This window comes from Corvus hawaiiensis, chromosome 24, assembly GCF_020740725.1.
Source record: "Corvus hawaiiensis isolate bCorHaw1 chromosome 24, bCorHaw1.pri.cur, whole genome shotgun sequence".
Lineage (NCBI taxonomy): Eukaryota > Metazoa > Chordata > Aves > Passeriformes > Corvidae > Corvus > Corvus hawaiiensis.
In genome coordinates this window covers 9,077,833-9,099,403 of record NC_063236.1, presented here as the reverse complement: position 1 = coordinate 9,099,403, position 21,571 = coordinate 9,077,833, and the positions used below count along the sequence as shown (strand labels likewise).

The 21,571-nt window shown below is 64.1% G+C and overlaps 1 protein-coding gene across 1 annotated transcript; it reads left to right on the top strand.

Moving 5' to 3' along the window:
- The first annotated feature begins 666 nt into the window (after positions 1-666).
- PIK3C2B (phosphatidylinositol-4-phosphate 3-kinase catalytic subunit type 2 beta) lies at positions 667-21,511 on the top strand. The gene is made up of 33 exons (XM_048328143.1): positions 667-720; positions 3,861-4,787; positions 5,663-5,763; positions 5,882-6,036; positions 6,118-6,238; positions 8,886-8,997; positions 9,086-9,165; positions 9,992-10,055; positions 10,489-10,635; positions 10,909-10,942; positions 11,736-11,931; positions 14,005-14,127; positions 14,870-15,037; positions 15,327-15,438; positions 15,528-15,670; positions 16,349-16,537; positions 16,629-16,722; positions 16,797-16,891; positions 16,993-17,173; positions 17,445-17,552; positions 17,642-17,734; positions 17,854-17,983; positions 18,178-18,314; positions 18,426-18,595; positions 18,995-19,151; positions 19,242-19,351; positions 19,438-19,639; positions 19,727-19,851; positions 19,928-20,045; positions 20,212-20,293; positions 20,383-20,489; positions 20,573-20,701; positions 20,776-21,511. Exons 2-33 carry the CDS (start codon positions 3,915-3,917, stop codon positions 20,962-20,964), a joined length of 4,845 nt encoding a protein of 1,614 aa, XP_048184100.1. The 5' UTR covers positions 667-720; positions 3,861-3,914; the 3' UTR covers positions 20,965-21,511.
- Positions 21,512-21,571: the final 60 nt, after the last annotated feature.

Here is a 21,571-nt window from a genome sequence, read left to right as displayed (position 1 = left end):
TGGCTCGGGCACATCTGCTGCCCACTTGGGGTGTCCCCCTGCCCCTCGAGCCCCGGGGTCCGGCTGCTGTGGCGGCAGCGTGTCCCCACCCAGCTGGGGGCTCTGGGGACCAGCAGGGGCACCCCGCTCCCAGTGCGGGCTGTGGGGTGTCCCAGCACCCCCCAAAGGAGCACCCACAGCCCCGGAGGGGACCCCAGTGGGGAGTAGGGGGGGGTGGGTGCTGGTGGGGACAGCAGGGATGTCCCCGAGCATGGGGGGAGGTGGAGGGGGACAAGGGCAGAGCGGCGGGAGCAGCTCCGCGCCCACCCGCGGGGGCGATGCCGGGATGGGGACAGGAGGGGGGAACGTCCCCGGGATTCCATGGGGAGAGCTGGGAGCATCCCGGGGACACCGGGCGGGATCTGCCCGGGGTCTGTGTAATGCGGAGGGAGACCAGGAGCATCCCGGGGACTTTCAGAGGGGCACCGGGGGGATACCGGGGGGCACCGGGGGGCACCCGGGGGACACCGGGGGACACCAGCCAGGGCTCCGTGCAATGCGGAGCGCGGCCGGGAGATGGCCCCGCACTGCCCCGCGCTGCGCCCGCCATTGTCCGCCGCCTCCGCCGCGGTGCTCCCGCCTCCCCCGGGCTCCTCCCGCATCCCCCCGGCTCCTCCCGCATCCCTCCGGCTCCTCCCGCATCCCCGGCCCCGCCGCCGCCGCCGCAGCCGCTCGGAGCAGGTAGGGCCGCGCCGGGGGGCGGAGGGAGCGGGGGGGAGCGGGGGGCTCCGCTCGGCTCGTCCCGGGGTTTCCCCGCTCAAAAAATGATCTTTTATTTATAAGTATAGGTCTGTGTATCCATAATTTCCCCTCCCGGCGCAGATGCGGGACCCGCTCGCGTTCTCGGCGCTTTCCAAAAGCTGCGGCTCAGCTTGGGGTTGCTCCAGAGCACCGGGAACCCCAAAAGCGGGGGGGAGGGAACGCGGGGCTGCCCCTTCCCGGGGCACGCTGTGGGATCGGGGGTCTTGCCGGGGGGAGCGGGAATTTGGGGGGGGTTGGATGAGCGGAACAATGAAATGGTGCCCGAGGAACGGCGAAGTTGGTGCTGGGGAAAGAGGACAGGGGTGCGGGGGGGTCCTGTCCCCTCCCGGCGCAGGGGGAGGGACAGGGATGGGGACAGGGATGGGGATAGAAATAGGGAAGGGATGGGGACGGGGGTCACAGAATCCTAGAATGGTCGTAAGGGACCTTAAAGACCCTTTAAGGGGTCGTTCCAACCCCCCTGCCCTGGGCAGGGATGCCACCCTCTGGATGGGGACAGGGGCAGGGACAGGGACAGGGACAGGCCAGCCGTGGTGTGAGGCCAAACAGGGTCGGCTCATCCCAGCCCTAAAACCCCACGGTTTTAGAGGCAGGAAGCTCTTGTGAGGATGCGGGGGGGAATCTGGGACCCCTGTGCTCCTGCAGGGTGGTCCTGCGGATCCCAAAGCTGCGGGAATGCTCCTGGATAACAAATTCCAGAGGCTGGGAGCTGCTACCCTGGAGCGAGGGAGCTCCATGGGCTCCCGGCAGCCGCTCGTGTGTGTGAGGCCGAGCACGGCTGGGATTGTTCCCGGGATCTGGGCCGGGCTCGGCGAGCACCAGCGTGACCAGGAAAATCAATCCTTGCTTCCCAGAGCAGGAGAGACAGGATAACAGGGAGCTGTGAGGTGAGGGAACATTCCTGGAGCCCGGATCCCCCAGGAAAACCAATCCTTCCTTCCCAAAGAGGGAGGAACAGGGTGACAGCGAGCTGTGGGGTGAGGGAACCCGCCTATCCCGGATTTCCCAGGATAACCGCCCCATCCAGGCACCTGCCCCACCTCCTCGCCTCCGGAGCACCCTCCTAAATTCCAGAGGGAGGCTGGGGAGAGGATCCAGAGGATCCAGAGGATCGGCCGTTCCAGCCCTTCCCTTCCAGCCCTGCAGCCGGGCGTTCCTCGCCTGCTGCAGCGGGAGCAGGTGCTCCGTGTGGGAGCGTTGCCGGGATGCACCGGGATTCACCGGGATTCACCGGGATTCACCGGGATGTGCCAGCCGGAGCACAGGGATACCCCGGGATGGGAAGGGCTGTGCAAGGCCGGGGGGCTGCAAAGGCTTGGGGGTCCCTGCAGGGAGCAGCAGCAGCATTCCCAGCCCCATCCCGCTTTTCCATGCCTGTGTCCGGCCTGTGCCTGCGGCGTGTCCTTGGGATGTGGCTCTCTTCCACGGCACGGGAATCCTGCGGGATGAGCACCCTGAAAGGGCTGGGGGTGCACCCCGGGATGATCCCTGTGCTCCCTGCACCCCCAGGATGATCCCTGTCCTCCCCACATCCCTGGATGATGATCCATGTCCTCCTTGCATCCCGGGAGCAGCTGGCTCCGGGAGAGGAGCCCCATGGCAACAGGGAAAGGCCTGGAGCATTTTCCATGGATACAGCAGCGGGATCCATCCCCCGGGGCCGCCCCGGAGCGCCGGGCAGGGAGGGCGATCCCAAATCCTGCTGCTGCTTCCCAGCGCATCCTGGGATGCTTCCCGAGCTGTGCTTCCCATGGATCAGCTCTCCGGGGCGGTTTTGGGGCGGTTTTGGGACGTTTTTGGAGTGGTTTTGGAGTGGTTTTGGGGTGGCTTTGAGGCGGTTTTGGGGTGTTTTTGGGGCTGCAGCCCCTCCTGTCCCTGTGCCCTTCCTGTCCCCTGTGCCACCGGCGCCAGGTGGGTGGCAGGGAGGAAGCCGAGATTTGCATAGGACACGGGTGGTGGCAGCGGGGACAGCGCGACGCCACCCCCAGCGTCCCCCTGGGGGTCCCCCGGAACCCTGGCCCTGGTTGGGGGCTGGGGTGGGGCGGTGAGTGATTCCGAAAGTCCGTGGGTGTGACACGGCGACAGGCGAGCATCAGCTCCCGCTCCCGCACCAGCACTTGGAGGGCGATTTTGGGGCTCTTCCGTGGGGTTCTCCCAATCCTTGCTCCTTGTGCTGCCCCAGCTGGGAAGGGAAGGGGCTGAGCCGCCCGCTCGGATGTCCCCAGCCCTGGTGACATCCCCTGGTGGCAGCAGGAGCCCTCAGCGTGGCTTTTCTCCAGCTGCTGTTGGCTCTGTGGGGTCGAACGTGCTTCCCACCCCATTCCCGTGGCAATTCCAGCCCCACCGAGCTCCAGCGGGATGCAGATGTTTGTCTTGGAGCCGAGCGCGGAGCTGTGGCTTTGTCAGCCACGAAATTCCGTTCGGAGTTTGTTGCTTTTGGGTTAAAAGTGGATTTTCCTCTGTTCCCCTTCCAAAAACCCAGCGCTGCCAGCTTTTGGGATTTCTGCTTTTCCAGGAAAAGCTCACAGCTGCCAGCAGGGCCCGGAATGCCAGGGAAGGGAACATTCCCAGCCTCTCAGCCCCCCGGAGTCGTTTTTTCCAGCTGGAAGGCACCAAAATCCCTGGATGAGCCGGTGCTGGGGGGCCGAGAGGGACCGGGAACGGCACAAATCCTGCGGGAGTTGTGGAGCTCATTAGGAGCCATCTGGTCCTACAGAGCCTGGGGCCAGGGGGGCCTCTTGTAGGGTGGGGAGGGGGTGACAGGTCTGGGGGGTGACAAAAACCCCACAGGGCTGGGAGGGGACAGCGGGGATCGGCCGGGACTGGCCTGGGGACAGCAGGGATCGGCCTGGGGACAGCAGGGGGGGTGAGGGTGCCCATCCATCAGTCCCTCACCTTTCCCTATACCCAGAGTATTCCCAGACATCCATGGGCTGCCCACCCGTTCATCCCCACCTTTCCCTATTCCCAGTGCCCATCCATCAATCCCCCACCTTTCCCTATTCCCAGACACCCGTGGGCTGCCCATCCATTAACCCCTCGCCTTTCCCGGTTCCCAGGAGGCCGGAGCAGCAGGATGCCGTTCTCCTGACCCTGATCCCGATCCCGGCAGGATGTCGGGCCCTGGCGAGCACTGGCCGGCGCTGGAGTCGGTGGGGCTGAGCCGCAAGGAGCTGGCGTTGGCCGAGGCGCTGCAGATGGAATACGACGCCTTATCCCGAATCCGCCAGGACAAGGAGGAGAGCCGGGCCAGGAAGGAGCAGCCCCAGGAGCGTTCCCTCATCTCCTGGGACGACCCCGCTGACAGGAACGGCTGCGGGGACAGGAACATCAAAGCGGCGCGGGGGCTCTCCGGCTCCGACCCCGCGCTCAGCTACAACGTCCCCGCTGTCCCCGAGGGTCCCCAAGTGCCGCCCGGGCCCAGCCCTCCCCGGCCGGACCCGCAGCCCTGGCAGAAGGGCCCCCTGAGCGGGGATTACCTGTTCATCCTCGAGGGCTCACAGCGCGATTTCCTCGGGGAGCCCCTCAACGGCTCCGAGCCCCACGACGGCGGCGGTTCCCCCAAAAAGCTCTCGCCGCCGCCGCTGCCCCCCCGGCACCCGCTGTGGGGCTGTCCCGAGGGCGGCCAGCGCTCGGGGAAGGCGTCCCCGCTGTCCCCCAAAGGCCAGGGCCAGCCCAGGGACATCAACATGTTCTCGGTGGCGCAGGACAAGCTTTTGGGGCGCCGCATCTCCCAGGAGGATCCCTACGGCGTGGACGCCATCACCTGCCTCAACCTCAAGTCCACCTACGAGTCCGAGGTGCTGCGGGAAAATTCCCGGGGCTGGAAGGAAGGCAGGAGCATCCTGGAGAAGGAATCCAGCGGGAAGCCGGTGGCACGGAGCAAGACCATGCCTCCGCAGGTGCCCCCGCGGACCTACGGACCCCGCTCGGGCAGCAGGAAGAACCTGGCTCCCAACAAGAACCGCAGGATCTCCGTGGAGCCGGTGAGAGGCTTCCCTTGCTGGCCTCGGAATTGGGGTGGGAAAGGAGCTGGGAATTCAGCGCTGGGATGTCCTGGAGCTGCGTGTCCTTCACTCCGGGCGGGTTGTCCTTGTCCCACCCTCGTGGCTCCTTGGAATGTTGTGTGGGATGTGGGAAGAGGTGTCCGAGCATAGAGACATCCCATGAGCCAGCCCTGCCCAGAACCCCGAAACTGGAGGTCCCATGGGCCAGACCCTGGAACGCCCACGGCAGGGGCAGAATTCCAGCTGTGGCACAGCAGAGCAGGGGATAAAAGCCAGGAAAAGTCCCCTTCCTCAGGGACCTGGGCTCACTCTCCGGGTCACTCGTGGCTCTCCAAGTGCCAGAACCTCATTAGGAAAGAGAATTAAAATCTCCTGGAGCAGCCGCGGCATTCCCAGCTCCTCCCGGGAGCCCTTCCCGGGTTGATCGCTGTGACAGAGCCGCCTTTGTCCCCAGCAGGACAGCGACAGAACCCCGGGGACCCCCCTGGCACGGCGGTGCCACCTGCCCTGGGTGGGGACAGCAGCGGGCAGCGTCCCCTGCGGCACCCCCACGGCCTGGGGACAGTCCCTGCCCATCCTGCTGCTCCTCAGCTCCATCCTTGCGGGATATCCCTGGAAATGGCCACTTTTGGGAGGGCTCTGGGGGTCTCCCAGCCATGGGTAAGGGGCTCAAACCCCCCCTGTGCTGGCCACATCCCCCACGCCACTGCAGGGCCACCTCTGTCCCCTCCGTGGTGGCCCTGGGGTGGCACAGGCTGCTCCAGCGGGTGGTCCGGTGGTCCCCACGGGGGTGGGCTTCAGGCTGGACCCCCGGGGGTGGCCCCCAGCTGATGGGCTCGTGTCCTGCCCCCCAGGTGGCCCCCCGGCCGCATTCCTTGGCCAATGGCTATGAGCTCTTCGAGGTGTCCGAGGAGCGGGACGAGGAGGTGGCCGCGTTCTGTCACATGCTGGACGTGTGAGTACCCAAACAAGGCAAAAAAACCCCCCAAAACGGGTGAATTTGGGGGGCGGGGGGGGGAGGACAACCCCCCCACAAATCCAGCAGGATCCCCGATCCATCCCCGATTCCTCAGGCTGCGCTCCAGCTCTGGCAGCACGGATTATTCCGGGACGGGCCTGGTGTGGAACGCCGTGAACCTGAGCCCGGAGCAGCTGGGCCACGGTGTCAGCCTGAAGGTGACAGTGGTGTGTGACAGCCTCAGGGAGCCCCTCACCTTCACCTGCGACTGTGAGTGCGATCCAAGCCCCCAGGAAAAAGCTGGAATCCCGGCATTCCCGCCATTCCCAGCGTTCCCACCGTTCCCCACAGGCTCCTCCACCGTGGACCTGCTCATTTACCAGGCCCTGTGCTACACCCATGACGAGCTCCACGCCGTGGACGTCGAGGATTTCCTGCTCAAAATCTGCGGCCTGGAGGAATTCCTGCAGAAGTGAGTGGCTGTGGATAATGGAGGGGGGGAAAAAACGGGGAAAATCCATCCCAGGCACTCCAGGGCTGATCCCGGAGAGCACAGCAGGAGCTTCTCCGCTCTTCTTCCTGCCTCTGGAGCCTCTCCTGCCAAAAGCAGCGTGTTGGGAATGTGGCTCCCGGCGGCAGGGTGTCGGTCAGGCTGATCCCCACGCGCCTGGAAAACGGGCTGGGAAGCTGGGAGCTGCCAAAAATGCTTTTTGGAGGAGAATTCCTAAAAGCCGTGTCAGGAAGCGGAGCCCGGCTTCTCCCAGCCCTGGATAAATCCCAGGAGAAGGAGGGAGAGGGATGCGGGATTTCAGGAACACCCGGGCAGTGCCAGGGATGGGCAAAGGGGATCCTATCCCTCCTTCCCTCCTGCCTTTCCTGGAGGAATTCTGCCTTTCCAGAGGGTTTGGAGGTTGGGGAGAGTTCTCTGCGGAGGGAGAAGCAGCAGCTGCGGCATTCCCGGCCTTTCCCGGGGCTGGAGCCAGCTGCTGCCACTGGAGAGCTGCCCCTGGAGCCAGCCCTGCCGCGGGAATTGGGACCTAAAGGGACGGATGGGAATGGCTTGGGATCGGGAGAGGCTTTTGAGGGAGCCCAGAGCTGCTCCTGGCACCCCGAGGGGCTGCAGGGCCACCAAAAGAGGATTCAGGGCCATCCCAAGGGATTTCAGAGCCACCCAAAAGGGGCTTCGGGGCCACCTCGAGAGGCTTCAGGGCCACCTCAAGGGGTTTTGGGGCCACCCAGAGGGGATTCAGGGCCACCCCGAGGGGCTGTTCCCAAGGGTGCTGAGCCCTTGTGATGCCAAACAGCCCCATCCACGTGTGTCCAGCTGTGTCCAGCTGTGTCCAGCTGCGTCCAGGCGGGCACAGCAGCCCTGGGGCGCTCAGAGCTGCCAGGGCCGGATCCATCCAGCTGTGGGATGGCATTCCCAAAGGGATGAACCCCATTTTCTAGCGGGGAGCAGCCCCCTGGGCACGGAGCAGACCCCACGGGACATTTCCTGGTATCTCCCGGGGCCCTCAGAGTTCTCTGGGAAAGCCCCGGGACACAAAGCCCCTTTTATGGCCGATCTTTTCTTCCCACATCTTCCCGTGGCCCAGGAGATGCTGGAAGTGCCAAAACCCTCCCTGCGGAGCTGGGCAGGCGCTGGAGCTCTGCTCGGCATCCCGAGCCGCTGTCACGGGATTCCCGTGGGATTTATCCAGGGCTCCACCAGCTCCTTCCGCCCGGAGCCAGCAAAGGAAGCGGGGCTGGAGGGGTCCTGCTCCAGGGAGGCTTCCCCGGGGGATCAGGATGTCACTCCCTGCTCCAGGGTTTTCCCTGCCATTCCCAGCTCCAGGGTTCACCCCAATCCCACTCTCAGAGCATCCTCCAGCCCCTCAGATTCCCACAGATCACTGGAGTGGGTCCTGCTCCAGATCCACTTCCCACACCAGTGGGATCAGGATTCCTGCTTTAAGGTTCCCACTGTCATTCCCAGCTCCAGGGTTCACCCCAATCCCACTCTCAGAGCATCCTCCAGCCCCTCAAATCCATGCTCTGCTTCCCATGGATCGCTGCAGGGGTCTCGCTGCAGGGGTGCTTCCCACACCAGTGGGATCAGCCTGTCATTCCCAGCTCCAGGATTCCCTCTGTCATTCCCAGCTCCAGGGTTCTCCCTGTCATTCCCAGCTCCAGAGTTCTTTTCCCTGTCATTCCCAGCTCCAGGGCTCACCCCAATCCCACTCTCAGAGCATCCTCCAGCCCCTCAGATCCATGCTCTGCTTCCCACACACTTCTGGAGTGGGTCCTGCTCCAGATCCACTCCCCACGCCAGTGGGATCAGGATGTCATTCCCAGCTCCAGGGTTCTCCCTGTCATTCCCAGCTCCAGGATTCCCCCTGTCATTCCCAGCTCCAGGGTTCTCCCTGTCATTCTCAGCTCCAGAGTTCTTTCTCCCTGTCATTCCCAGCTCCAGGGCTCACCCCAATCCCACTCTCAGAGCATCCTCCAGCCCCACAGATCCATGCCCTGCTTCCCACAGCTCCCTGGGCAGGTCCTGGCGGGCTGGGCTCCTCCACGCCCAGCTCCGGCGCCAGGCCCGGCTCTGGAGGGGAAGGAGGGAAAACAATTCCTCATTCTCTGGGTTTCCTGGTGCCACAAAGGTCCCTGCGCAGGCAGGGCGGCCGCCCTGAGCTCTGGCCAAGGCTGCCTGGGTGTGGGATATTGGAATGGGGTATTCCAGGCAGGATTTGGGGGCATCCAGGCAGGATCTTGGCATGTGGGATGAGCGTGTGGGGCTCTCCCTGCATGTTGGATATCCACGAACACACCCAGCCCCGCAGGAAGTTCAGCCTCGCTGGGAGCCCCAGCCAAGACTGCCTGGCCATGGAATTTTGGGATGGGGCGCCCCAGGAGGGATTTTGGGGCACTCCAGATGGGATTTTGGGGTGTGGGATGAGCCTGTGGGGCTCTCCCTGCATTCTGGGAAGCCAAGAGTTCACCCAGCCCTGCAGGAAGTTCGGCCTCGCTGTGAACCCATCCCAAGGCTGCCTGGCTGTGGGATTTCAGGATGGGGCACCCCAGGAGGGATTTTGGGATGGGATTTTGGGGTGTGGGCTGAGCCTGTGCCCTTATCCCTGCAGCAAACACGCCCTGGGCAGCCACGAGCACATCCAGCACTGCAGGAAGTTCGACATCGACATCCGGCTGCAGCTGCTGAGGAGGAGGGGGGTGCGCAGTGACCTGGCCCGCACGGTGGGTGTGGGACACTGGGGGGGTCAGCGGGGTCAGTGCCACCTCCCTGCGGCCGGAGCGGCCCCGCTCAGCCTCTGTGTGTCCCCAGGCCAGCGATGACCAGAGCCCCTCCACCCTCAACCACTACATCCACCTGCAGGAGCGGCCCATCAAGCAGACCATCAGCAGGTACGGCCAGGGGACACGGTGGCACCGTCCCCAGGGGGCACACGGTGACACTGTCCCCAAGGGGCACACGGTGGCACCGTCCCCAGGGGGCACACGGTGGCACTGTCCCAGGGGCACACGGCGGCACTGTCCCCAGGGGCACACGGTGGCACCGTCCCCAGGGGCACACGGTGGCACTGTCCCAGGGGCACACGGTGTCACTGTCCCCAGGGGCACACGGTGGCACCGTCCCCAGGGGCACACGGTGGCACTGTCCCCAGGGGGCACACGGTGTCACTGTCCCCAGAGGGCACACGGTGACACTGTCCCCAAGGGCACACGGTGGCACCGTCCCCAAGGGCACACGGTGGCACCGTCCCCAGAGGGCACACGGTGACACTGTCCCCAAGGGCACACGGTGTCACTGTCCCCAAGGGGCACACGGTGGCACCGTCCCCAGGGGGCACACGGTGTCACTGTCCCCAGGGGCACACGGTGGCACTGTCCCCAGGGGCACACGGTGTCACTGTCCCCAGGGGCACACGGTGTCACCGTCCCTGGGGCACACGGTGTCACTGTTTCCAAGGGCACACGGTGGCACTGTCCCAGGGGCACACGGTGTCACTGTCCCCAGAGGCACACGGTGGCACCGTCCCTGAGGGCACACGGTGTCACTGTTTCCAAGGGCACACGGTGTCACTGTCCCAGGGGCACACGGTGTCACTGTCCCAGGGGCACACGGTGGCACCGTCCCAGGGGCACACGGTGGCACTGTCCCTGGGGCACACGGTGTCACCGTCCCCAAGTGTGCCCCAGCCAGGGCTGAGCGCTGTCCCCTGTCCCCCAGGCAGGCCCTGAGCCTCCTCTTCGACACCTTCCACAACGAGCTGGACGCTTTCCTGGTGGCCGAGGTGAGGGCAGGGATGGACGGGGGCGGTTTTGGGGTCACTTGGGGGTCACTTTGCCTTTGGGGTGGGTTCTTTTCTCTTTTGTTTGTGGGATTTTAAGGGTGTGTCAGAGAAAGGAATCCTGGAATATCCCAGATCCATAAGGATTATCAATTCCAACCCCTGGCCCTGCCCAAACACCCCAAAATCTGTGCACCCCTGGGAGTGTTGTCCTGGAGCGCTGGCAGCTTCAGGGCTGTGCCCATTTTTTGGGGAGCCTCTCCAGTGCCCCACCACCCTCCGGGGCAAAACCTTTCCCAAAAATCCACCTAAAAAGAGCAGAAAATCAGGAAAACCGAGGCACAAACTCCGCTCCCAGTGCCGGGGGTGTGCCGGGGACCAGCCCTGCCCCCTCGGCTGCTGTGGGGTCCCACTCCAGCCCCTCTGCCCCTTCCAGGGAGATTTCCCGCTGAAGGCCGAGCGGGTGATCCAGTCGGTCATGGCCATCTGCAACGCCCTGGCGGCCGTGGAATCCCAGGAAATCACCGCAGCCCTCAACCAGATGCCGCCCTGCCCGTCCCGCATGCAGCCCAAAATCCAGAAGGTGAGCGAGGGGCATCTGCAGGGCTCGGCCAGGAGCTGGGAGGGGGGAAAAAAATTGTCACATCTGGCTCCATTCCCTCCTTTCTCCTCATGGAAAATCCCAGAATAACCGGGAGCAGGCCTGGATCTGGCAGCTCGGGGTGGTTATGTAAAATCCGCCTTGGCAGTGCCAGGCTGGAGCTCAGGGGGTTTTCTTGTGGTTTTTCTCTTTTTTTTTTTTTTTTTTTTTTTTTTGTGGTTTTGTTTTGTTTTTTGGTTTTTTTTCCCTCCACAGGATCCAAATGTTCTGGCCAAGAGGGAAAATCGAGGTATTTCTCTTCTCCTGCTCCCCCTTTCTGGGCTCAAGTTCGTGGTGCTTTTCATCTTCAAACCCCTCCTCCCCCTTCCATTCTCGAGGCCAAAAACGGGTTGGAAACTGGTCTGGTTGAGGAAAAAAAAAAAAAAGAGGATTTTGGGGGGTGTTGTTGCTCCTTGTGAGCTCCAAATGGGAAACTTGGGATTCCCCCTACTCCAAATGGGAAGTTTGGAATTCTCCCCGTCGTTAATCCATCCCTGGGTGGGGGAAACCAGTGTGGGGGTCCCAAATGCAGATTTGAAGGAAGGATCCCTGAGGGACTGATGGATCCATGAGGGACTGATGGATCCATGAGGGACTGATGGATCCTTGAGGGATTTATGGATCCATGAGGGACTGATGGATCCATGAAGAACTGATGGATCCTTGAGGGACTGATGGATCCCTGAGGGACTGATGGATCCATGAGGGACTGATGGATCCATGACGAACTGATGGATCCATGAGGGACTGATGGATCCATGAGGGACTGATGGATCTCTGAGGGACTTATGGATCCATGATGGACTGATGGATCCATGAGGGATTGATGGATCCATGAGGGACTGATGGATCCATGATGGACTGATGGATCCATGAGGGATTGATGGATCCATGAGGAACTGATGGATCCCTGAGGGACTGATGGATCCATAAGGGATTGATGGATCCCTGAGGAACTGATGGATCCCTGAGGAACTGATGGATCCATGAGGGATTGACGGATCCCTGCGGGCCTGATGGATCCCTGTCCGTGTTTCCCGCAGAGAGGATCGTGGAGAGCCTCACGGCCGCCATCCTCAACCTGGTAGAGCTCTACTGCAGCACCTTCAACGCCGACTTCCAGACGGCCGCGCCCGGGAGCCGCGAGCTGGGGGTGGCCCAGGAGGCGCGGCTGCTCAGCTGTCCCCTGTCCTTCACCGTCTACGCCACCCACCGCATCCCCATCACCTGGGCCGCCAGGTAAGGGGCTCACCTGGGTGAAATCCTCCCTTCCGAGTCGTGTTTCTATCCAAGGGATTCCCAGGAATGTTGGGAATAAGGGGTGAGACACCCCCCCGAGTGTCCCGGGTCGGGATTGAAGGGAAGGAGCGGTGGTAAAATCGGGATGTTCTGAGTGGGGAGGGTGCGTGAAAGGCGCTGAGGGTGTGGCAGGGAAGGGTTGTGAATCGTGGGATATCCTGAGTGCGGAGGAAGCATCAATTCCAGCTCCTGGGATTCCCCAAGGTCCCGCAGTGTGCCTGGGAATGCCGGCACTGGGACACCCCAAAATCCCACTGTGTGCCTGGGAATGCCGGCACTGGGACACCCCAAAATCCCAGCATGTTCCTGGGAATGCTGGCACTGGAACACCCCAAAATCCCAGCATGTTCCTGGGAATGCCGGCACTGGGACACCCCAAAATCCCAGCATGTTCCTGGGAATGCTGGCACTGGGACACCCCAAAATCCCAGCATGTTCCTGGAAATGTCGGCACTGGGACACCCCAAAATCCCAGCATGTTCCTGGGAATGCTGGCACTGGGACACCCCAAAATCCCACTGTGTGTCTGGGAATGCCGGCACTGGGACACTCCAAAATCCCACTGTGTGCCAGGGAATGCTGGCACTGGGACACCCCAAAATCCCACTGTGTTCCTGGGAATGCTGGCACTGGGACACCCCAAAATCCCAGCATGTTCCTCGGAATGTCGGCACTGGGACATCCCAAAATCCCAGCATGTTCCTGGGAATGCTGGCACTGGGACACCCCAAAATCCCACAGTGTGCCTGGGAATGCTGGCACTGGGACACCCCAAAATCCCACTGTGTGTCTGGGAATGCCGGCACTGGGACACTCCAAAATCCCACTGTGTGCCAGGGAATGCTGGCACTGGGACACCCCAAAATCCCACTGTGTGCCAGGGAATGCTGGCACTGGGACACCCCAAAATCCCAGCATATTCCTGCAAATGCTGGCACTGGGACACCCCAAAATCCCACAGTGTGCCTGGGAATGCCGGCACTGGGACACTCCAAAATCCCACTGTGTGTCTGGGAATGCTGGCACTGGGACACTCCAAAATCCCACTGTGTGCCAGGGAATGCTGGCACTGGGACACCCCAAAATCCCAGCATATTCCTGCAAATGCTGGCACTGGGACACCCCAAAATCCCAGCATGTTCCTGGGAATGCTGGCACTGGGACACCCCAAAATCCCAGCATGTTCCTGGAAATGTCGGCACTGGGACATCCCAAAATCCCAGCATGTTCCTGGGAATGCTGGCACTGGGACATCCCAAAATCCCAGTATATTCCTGGGAATGCTGGCACTGGGACACCCCAAAATCCCACTGTGTGTCTGGGAATGCCGGCACTGGGACACCCCAAAATCCCACTGTGTTCCTGGGAATGCCGGCACTGGGACACCCCAAAATCCCAGCATGTTCCTGGGAATGCTGGCACCGGGACGCCTCAAAACCCCCGGCTGCTCCCAGGATCGCTGGCACTGCCAGGCACGGTGGCATGTCACCGCCGCTCGGGCCGGGCTGGCTCATCCCGCACACCCCGGGGCCACCGGGGGGGAGGTGACAGATGGCCCCACGCGGCGGCCCCGCGACAGCGGCGTGGCCCCTTTGTTCCGCTCCTCGGTGCCCGTGCCTGGCGCGGGGGGGACCGGGAGGGGACCGGGAGAGGACCGGGAAGGGGGGGGTTGGTGACAGCGGCGCCGGCAGAGCCGCCCCGCCGGGGACCCCTCGCCTTTGTCCTTGTCCTTAATGTATTCCCGTGGTGAGTGGCTCCGAACAAAGCCCGAGCCTGGGAAATGCCGCCAGCCCCTGACCCCCGCGCCCCCAGCCCTGCCCGGATTGTCGCTCGGCACCTGCCACATGGCACGGCCCCCCCGTGTGCCGGAATGCTCCGTGCCATATGGCGCTGGGGACACCGGGGCTGGGGGGGAGGAGGTGTCCCCGTTCTGCCCCCCTTTCCCACCCTCGGGGCAGGATTTAGGGGCTCCGGTGACCCCACGCGGCTCATTTGGGGTTTTTTTTCCCGCAGTTATGAAGATTTCTACCTCTCGTGCTCCCTCAGCCATGGCGGGAAGGAGCTGTGCAGCCCCCTGCTCACCAGGAAGGCCCCCGTCCACAAATACCTCTTCCACCTCATCATTTGGGACCAGCAGTAAGGGCAGCACCCCGGCCCTGGGGTGGGCACGGGGGGCGCGGTGCCCACCCACGCTGCCTTCCTCCTCCTCCTCCCCTGCTCCTGTCCGCGCCGGTTTTTGGGTGTTGGAAGCTTTGGTGTCATCCCTGGGAATAGCACCCGGATCTGCCCCCGCCCTGGGAAAGGGGATCTGCTCCCAAAATAGCGCCGGGAGCAGGCGGGGAGGCCGCGCTGAGCCCTCGCCACGCCTGGCATCTGCCTGGCATCCACAGCGGCCTGGGGAGGGGAGGTGGGGATGGGACGGGATAATTTTAGAAGGCGCCGGTGCCCCCAAGGACAGGCGCCCGGCGGGACGGCGGCGAGCAGAGCGATCCCGGGATCAATCCCCTTCCCGCGGGATGTAGCTGCCACCCCGGGCTCCCTGGGAGCGTCAGAGAGGAATCCCAGCCCCGGGGTCCCACGCAGCACCCTCGGGGTGTGGGGCAAGGTCAGTGCCCGGCGGGGGCTCTCCGTGGAGGGCCCTGTTCCCTGCAGTCACCTTCCCGGGACGGAGAGCGTGGCCGGACTTCCCGGAGCTGGGACAGCACCAGCTGGCTGTCCCCAAACCTGCAGGGTGTCTGGCCATGCCATGGGACTTCCAGGGACACCCCGGTGCCAGCAGCAAAGGTCTCAGTGGGGCTGGGCTCTCCTGGGGCATCCCAAGGAGGGGACTGGGAGAGCCCATCCCCGGCTCCCTGAGCCCTCAGCCTCTCTCCCGCAGGATCTGCTTCCCGGTCCAGGTGAACCGTCTGCCCCGGGAGACCCTGCTCAGTGTCACCCTGTTCGCCGTGCCCGTGCCACCCCCGGGCGGCTCCTCCGACGCCAACAAGCAGCGGCGGGTCCCCGAGGCCCTGGGCTGGGTCACCACCCCGCTCTTCAACTTCAGGCAGTACGTGGGGTGTGCCAGCAGCCTGGGCGTGGCGAGGGGCTGGGCTGGCATCCCTGGGGGGGTGCAGGAGGGTCCCCAGTGCCATGGGGTCCCCAGAACCCTGGCCACAGTGAGGGGCTGGGCTGGCATCCCTGGGGGGTGCAGGAGGGTCCTCAGCACCTTGGGGTCCCCAGCACCTCAGGGCCCCAGTGCTGTGGGGTCCCCAGTGCCTCAGTTCAGCACCGGCAGCGGTGCCACCCTCCTGCCCCAGCAGAGGGACCCCCCAGTGCCACCCTTTGTCCTCCCCCAGGGTCCTGACCTGCGGGCGGAAGCTCCTGGGCTTGTGGCCGGCGACTCAGGACAACTCCAGGGCCAGGTCGAGTGCCCCCAACTTCAACCAGCCCGACAGCGTCATCCTGCAGGTACCTCCTGGCATTCCAGCGGCACATTTCCCCCTCCCAAAGCTCCACGTGGGGGGTCCCCTCACCCTCTGCCTCTGCCCCTGCCCCAGATTGACTTCCCCACCTCGGCCTTCGAGGTGAAGTTCACCAACCCGCCTGCGGCCGAGTTCAGCCCCAGGTACGAGTTCGGCAGCCTGGGGGAGGAGGACCAGCGCCAGCTGCGGGAGGCCATGCAGAAAAAATCACTTTATTGGTAAATAAACCTGGGGGTGGCATTGTCCTGCTGGGGGGACACTGGTGACATCCCCCGGCATGCACAGGGGGTGTCCGAGGGTCTGATCCTCCCTCTGGGGCTGCAGCTGGAGTTTTCCAGAGCTGGGTGTTACCGGTTCTCCCGTGCTCTGCCCTCCCTGCTGTCCCTCTCCACGGGGACAGCTGACCGGTCCCTTGGCCAGCCTGGCACGGCCGAGCCGGCCGGAGTTGTCCGGGGGGATCAGGTGTCAGCAGCTGAGCAAAGTGCGTGGGGTGCTCGGCCAGCGGGGCTGGCTCGGGGGTCCCTGGGCAGGGGGACAGCCAGGGACAGCTCAGTCCCCCCTGGGCACAGGGCCTTGGGTCCTGGCTGGTCCCCAGCAGTGTCCGGCTGTCCATCAGCCCCTCCTTTCCATGGGTAGGGCCATGAGGGGTTGCAGGGAGAGCTTGGGGGGGATTTACTGGGGTTCCAGTAAGTGGTGGGGGCAGAGGGGACACGCACCCCATCCTGCCACTCCCGTCCCATCCATGCGTTTTGGGGTCACAGGGATGCCACCTCCCCATCCTGCCATTCCCATCCCACCTATGTATGATGGGGACACAGGGGTGCCACCTGCCCACCCTCCCACCCCTATCCCACCCCGCCACGCCCTCCCTGACCCCTGTCCCCATGTCCCCGCAGGCTGACGGACGCAGACCGGCAGCGGCTCTGGGAGAAGCGGTGCCACTGCCACGCGTCCCCCGGCACCCTGCCCATGCTGCTGGCCAGTGCCCCCAGCTGGGACTGGGGCTGCCTGCCCGACATCTACGCCCTGCTCAGCCAATGGACCTCCATGAGCCACCAGGATGCTCTGGGGCTGCTGCACGCCACGTAAGCCACCCGTGGGTGGTGGGGACGATCCCATCCCATGTGGTGGTGGCGGGAGAGCACTGTCACCCCACGGGACATGTCCTGGCTGCAGGTTCCCGGACCAGGAGGTGAGGAGGACGGCCGTGCAGTGGATCGACTCCATCTCGGACACGGAGCTGCTGGATTACCTGCCCCAGCTGGTCCAGGTGCGTGGTGGCACCGGGATGTGCCACGGGGTGCCCGCCGGTGCCACCGTGCCCCGACACTGTCCCTGGCGCAGGCCCTGAAGTACGAGTGCTACCTGGACAGCCCCCTTGTGCGCTTCCTCATGAAGAGGGCGATCTGCGACCTGAAGATCACCCACTACTTCTTCTGGTGGGTTTGAGGGGCTCTGGGAGTGCGGGGGGGGACTCCCCACGTGTCCCCAAGCCGGGGGGCACCCTGAGCCCGGCCTGACCCCGCGTGTCCCTGAGCAGGCTGCTGAAGGACGGCCTCAAAGACTCCCAGTTCAGCATTCGGTACCAGTATCTACTGGCGGCGCTGCTGTGCTGCTGCGGGAAGGGGCTGCGCGAGGAGTTTGACCGGCAGTGCCTGTTGGTCAGCACGCTGGCCAGGCTGGCACAGCAGGTCCGGGATGCTGCCCCGTCCGCCCGCCAGGTGGGTGCCGGGGCGCCGGGAGGGGTACAGAGGGTGCTGAGTGTCAGTCCCCTGTCCCATCCCATGCCCACCTCGTGCCATGCCCATCCTATGCATGTCCATCCTATCCCGTGTCTGCCGTGCTTTTTGCCCGCTCTATCCCATGCCGACTCCATCCCATGCTAACCCTTTCTCATGCCCACCCCTCTCTCTCCCATCCCATTGCATCCCATTGCATCCCATCCCACCCTATCCCATCCCATGCCCACCCCACCCCATTCCCACCCCGCAGGGCATCCTGCGCGAGGGGCTGGAGGACGTGGCGCAGTTCTTCAAGGCCCACGGCTCGTGCCGGCTGCCGCTCAGTCCCAGCCTGCTGGTGAAGGGCATCGTGCCCCGGGTGAGTGCCATCCCTGGGGGGCTCAGGGGGCTCCTCTGCCCGCTCCTCTGTGGCCCACCCTGACCAGCTGCCCCTCGCTGCCGCGGCAGGACTGCTCCTACTTCAACTCCAACGCCGTCCCGCTGAAGCTCTCCTTCCAGAACGTGGATCCGCTCGGGGAGAACATCCGGGTCATCTTCAAGGTGAGCCTGGTGCCCTTGGCCATGCCCAAATCCTGCCCCAGCCCTCTGAGATCACCCTTGCTGCTGGCTCTGCTGGCTCTCCCCTGGCTCTGACGGCTCTGGTGGCTCTTCCCCGGCAGTGTGGCGATGACCTGCGGCAGGACATGCTGACGCTGCAGATGATCCGCATCATGAACAAGATCTGGGTGCAGGAGGGGCTGGACATGCGCATGGTCATCTTCCGCTGCTTCTCCACCGGCCGCGGGCGAGGTGAGATGGAGTTTGGCTGTCCCCAAGGCTCACCAGGCTCCGGGTGGGGCTGGGGATGGCTCGAGACATCCTGGGGTCTGATCCCACCAGCCTGTCCCTGTCAGGCAGTGGTGATGGGTGGGTTGGTGGCAAAGGGGGTCAGGATCTCGCTGTTTGGGGTTGGAAGGGTCTCACCCCGCTGTCCCGGCCGCCAGGCATGGTGGAGATGATCCCCAACGCCGAGACCCTGCGAAAAATCCAGGTGGAGCACGGCGTGACGGGCTCCTTCAAGGACCGGCCGCTGGCGGACTGGCTGCAGAAGCACAACCCCGAGGAGGACGAGTACGAGAAGGTGAGGGAGAGTCCCTGCTCCTCGTGTCCCCCATTCCAGGGACCAGCCCCTCGCTTCCCATCACATCCATCCTTTCTCCACGCTTGTCCTTCCCTCCCTCCTTCCTCGCAGGCTGTGGAAAACTTCATCTACTCCTGCGCCGGCTGCTGTGTGGCCACCTACGTGCTGGGCATCTGTGACAGGCACAACGACAACATCATGCTCAAGACCACGGGCCACATGTTCCACATCGATTTCGGCCGGTTCCTGGGCCACGCCCAGATGTTCGGCAACATCAAGAGGTGAGAGAGGCCCCTGGGACCTCCTGCCCTCTTCCCTGCGGAGGGGGAAGCTCCCTGTCCTTGTCCTGGTGGTGGGTGACCTCTTCCTCTCCACGTCCTGGTGGTGGGTGACCTCTCCATGTCCTCATCCCAGTGGTGGGTGACCTCTCCCTCTCCATGTCCTGGTGGTGGCTGACCTCTCCCTGTCCTTGTCCTGGTGGTGGGTGACCGCTCTCTGTCCTTGTCCTGGTGGTGGGTGACCTCTCCATCTCCATGTCCCAGTGGTGGGTGGACCTCCCTCTCCTTGTCCTGGTGATGAGTGACCTCTCCCTCTCCATGTCCCGGTGGTGGGTGACCTCTCCCTCTCCTCATCCTGACCCCCATCCCTGCTCACTTTGTGTCTCCTGTCCCCCGGCGCAGGGACCGGGCGCCATTTGTCTTCACCTCGGACATGGCGTACGTCATCAACGGCGGGGACAAGCCCTCCAGCCGCTTCCACGACTTCGTGGACCTGTGCTGCCAGGCCTACAACCTGATCCGCAAGCACACCCACCTCTTCCTCAACCTGCTGGGGCTGGTGAGAGCCGGGGGGGCCACAAAATTCCCCTCAGCATGGCACAGGGGTCCCTTTGTCCCCTGTCCTCATCCCTGTCCTCATCCCTGCCAGATGCTGTCCTGTGGCATCCCCGAGCTCTCCGACCTGGAGGACCTCAAGTACGTCTACGACGCGCTGAGGCCGCAGGACTCTGATGCCGATGCCACCACCTACTTCACCAGGTAGGGGCCATGTGTGGGTGACACAGCCGGAGCGGCTGGAGGCTCCCTCGGATGGTGGCACTGAGCACGCGGTGGCCTCATTGCAGGTTGATCGAGTCCAGCCTGGGCAGCGTGGCCACCAAGCTCAACTTCTTCATCCACAACCTGGCACAGATGAAGTTCACGGGCTCGGACGCCCGGCCCACGCTGTCCTTCGCCCCCCGCACGCACACCCTCAAAACGTCCGGCCGGATCCGCGACGTCTTCCTCTGCCGCCACGAGAGGGTCTTCAACCCCAGCAAGGGCTACGTGAGTGGGGACAGCTGGGGACAGGCCCAAGCTGCGCTCGGCGTGCCCCAGGTCCCCATCCCACGTCACAGCCCCACCTCTCTGCAGACCTACGTGGTGAAGGTGCAGCGGGACAGCCCGGGCGAGGTGACCTTCGTGCAGCGCACCTTCGAGGAGTTCCAGGAGCTGCACAACAAACTGCGCCTCCTCTTCCCCTCCTCGCTGCTGCCCAGGTACCCCTGCAGCCCCCCAGACCTCCAGGGGCCCCCCAGAGCCCCCCAGGACCACCCTGAGTGTCCGTCCCCGCAGCTTCCCCAGCCGGTTCGTCATCGGGCGCTCGCGGGGCGAGGCGGTGGCCGAGCGGCGCAAGGAGGAGCTCAACGGCTACATCTGGCACCTGATCCACGCCGCCCCCGAGGTGGCAGAGGTGGGGACATGGGGTTGGGGAGGTGGGGACAGCACCAGGGCCACCAGCAAGGTGGGGAAACGCTTGGGGACAAAGCACCTTGTAAAGCATCGGCACGTGCCCCGGTTTTGGATGGTGGGGTTGTTGTCACCGCTGTCACCACTGATGTCACCTCCTGGCCCCACAGTGTGACCTCATCTACACCTTCTTCCACCCCCTGCCCCGGGATGAGAAAGCAGCTGGAACCAACCTGACCCCGAAGCCGGCAGGTGGGGACGGGGTGATTTTGGGGGGTGATGGCAGGGGGTGACATCAGGGGTGTCCCATTCCATCCCATCCCTCCCGTCCCCCTCTCCAGACGCCACGTGGGCTCGATCCCTGGGCAAGGTCGGCGGGGAGGTGAAACTCTCCATCTCCTACAAGAACAATAAGCTCTTCATCATGGTGATGCACATCCGAGGGCTGGTAGGACCACGGTGCCCGTGGGAGCGGGGTGGGGGTCTGTCCCCATCCCTGCGCTCACGGGGTGTCCCCACTGTGCCCCACAGCCACCCCTGCAGGACGGCAACGACCCCGACCCCTACGTCAAGACCTACCTGCTGCCTGACCCCCAAAAAACCACCAAGAGGAAAACCAAAGTGGCCCGAAAAACCTGCAACCCCACCTACAACGAGATGGTAGGCGGGACGGGGACGGATTCGGGGCATCCCCGGGGACCGTGGCTGAGGGTTCGTCCCGTTGTGTCCCACAGCTGGTGTACGACGGGATCCCCCGGGGGGACCTGGAGCAGCGGGAGCTGCGGCTGAGCGTGCTGAGCGAGGAAGGCTTTTGGGAGAACATCCTGCTAGGCGAGGTGGGAATTCGCCTCCGGGACCTGGACCTGGCTCAGGAGAAGATGGGCTGGTTCGCCCTGGGCTCCCGCGGCCACGGCACCCTCTGAGTCCCCCCACCCCGGGAGCCCCGGGTGGTGTCCCCGAGGGGCACTGCCCAGGGGTCTCCTTTTTTAAGTTTACCTTGTGTCAAGGGAGCAACGCGGGGAGGGAGGGCCGGGGCGGAGCGTGGGGCGGTTCGGGGGTTATTTCTTCCTTTGGGATATCCGTATTTTAATTTTTTTTAAATAACGAGTAGCGTGAGCACCGGGGCACAGGGGAGGGGATGGTGGCACAGAGGGGTGGGGGTGGGGTGTGTGTGGACCCCCGCACCCTCCCCCCTCCACCCCAAGGAACCGGGCAATTCCCACCGCGGGGAATTCGCTCCCAAAGGAGAGCGGCGTGGCGGGGTGCCCGTCCCGTGGGGTTGCCGGCCACCCTTCCTGTCCCCGTGCCCTGGGGACATCCGTGTCCTCCGCGCCTGCCACCCGGCCCCGGGGGCGGGCTTGGTGCCTGTGGTGCTTTGTTTACAGCGACAGCTCCGTAAACGGACGAAATGTTTCTCAGGATCGAGAATAATTAACTTTAACCTTTATATTAAAAGTTTTAAATATTAAATCTGGTGGTGATTGGGGCGGGGGGGGCGGCGTGGCTTCTTAGGGGTGGGGGAGTTGGGAA

Excerpts from the sequence above, each read along its gene's own strand:
- PIK3C2B (XM_048328143.1), top strand. The coding sequence starts at position 3,915 with ATGTCGGGCCCTGGCGAGCACTGGCCGGCGCTGGAGTCGGTGGGGCTG. Across the intron at positions 15,671-16,348 it reads CAGAAAAAATCACTTTATTG|GCTGACGGACGCAGACCGGC; the intron begins GTAAATAAACCT and ends ATGTCCCCGCAG. Across the intron at positions 19,852-19,927 it reads CCCTCCTCGCTGCTGCCCAG|CTTCCCCAGCCGGTTCGTCA; the intron begins GTACCCCTGCAG and ends CCGTCCCCGCAG.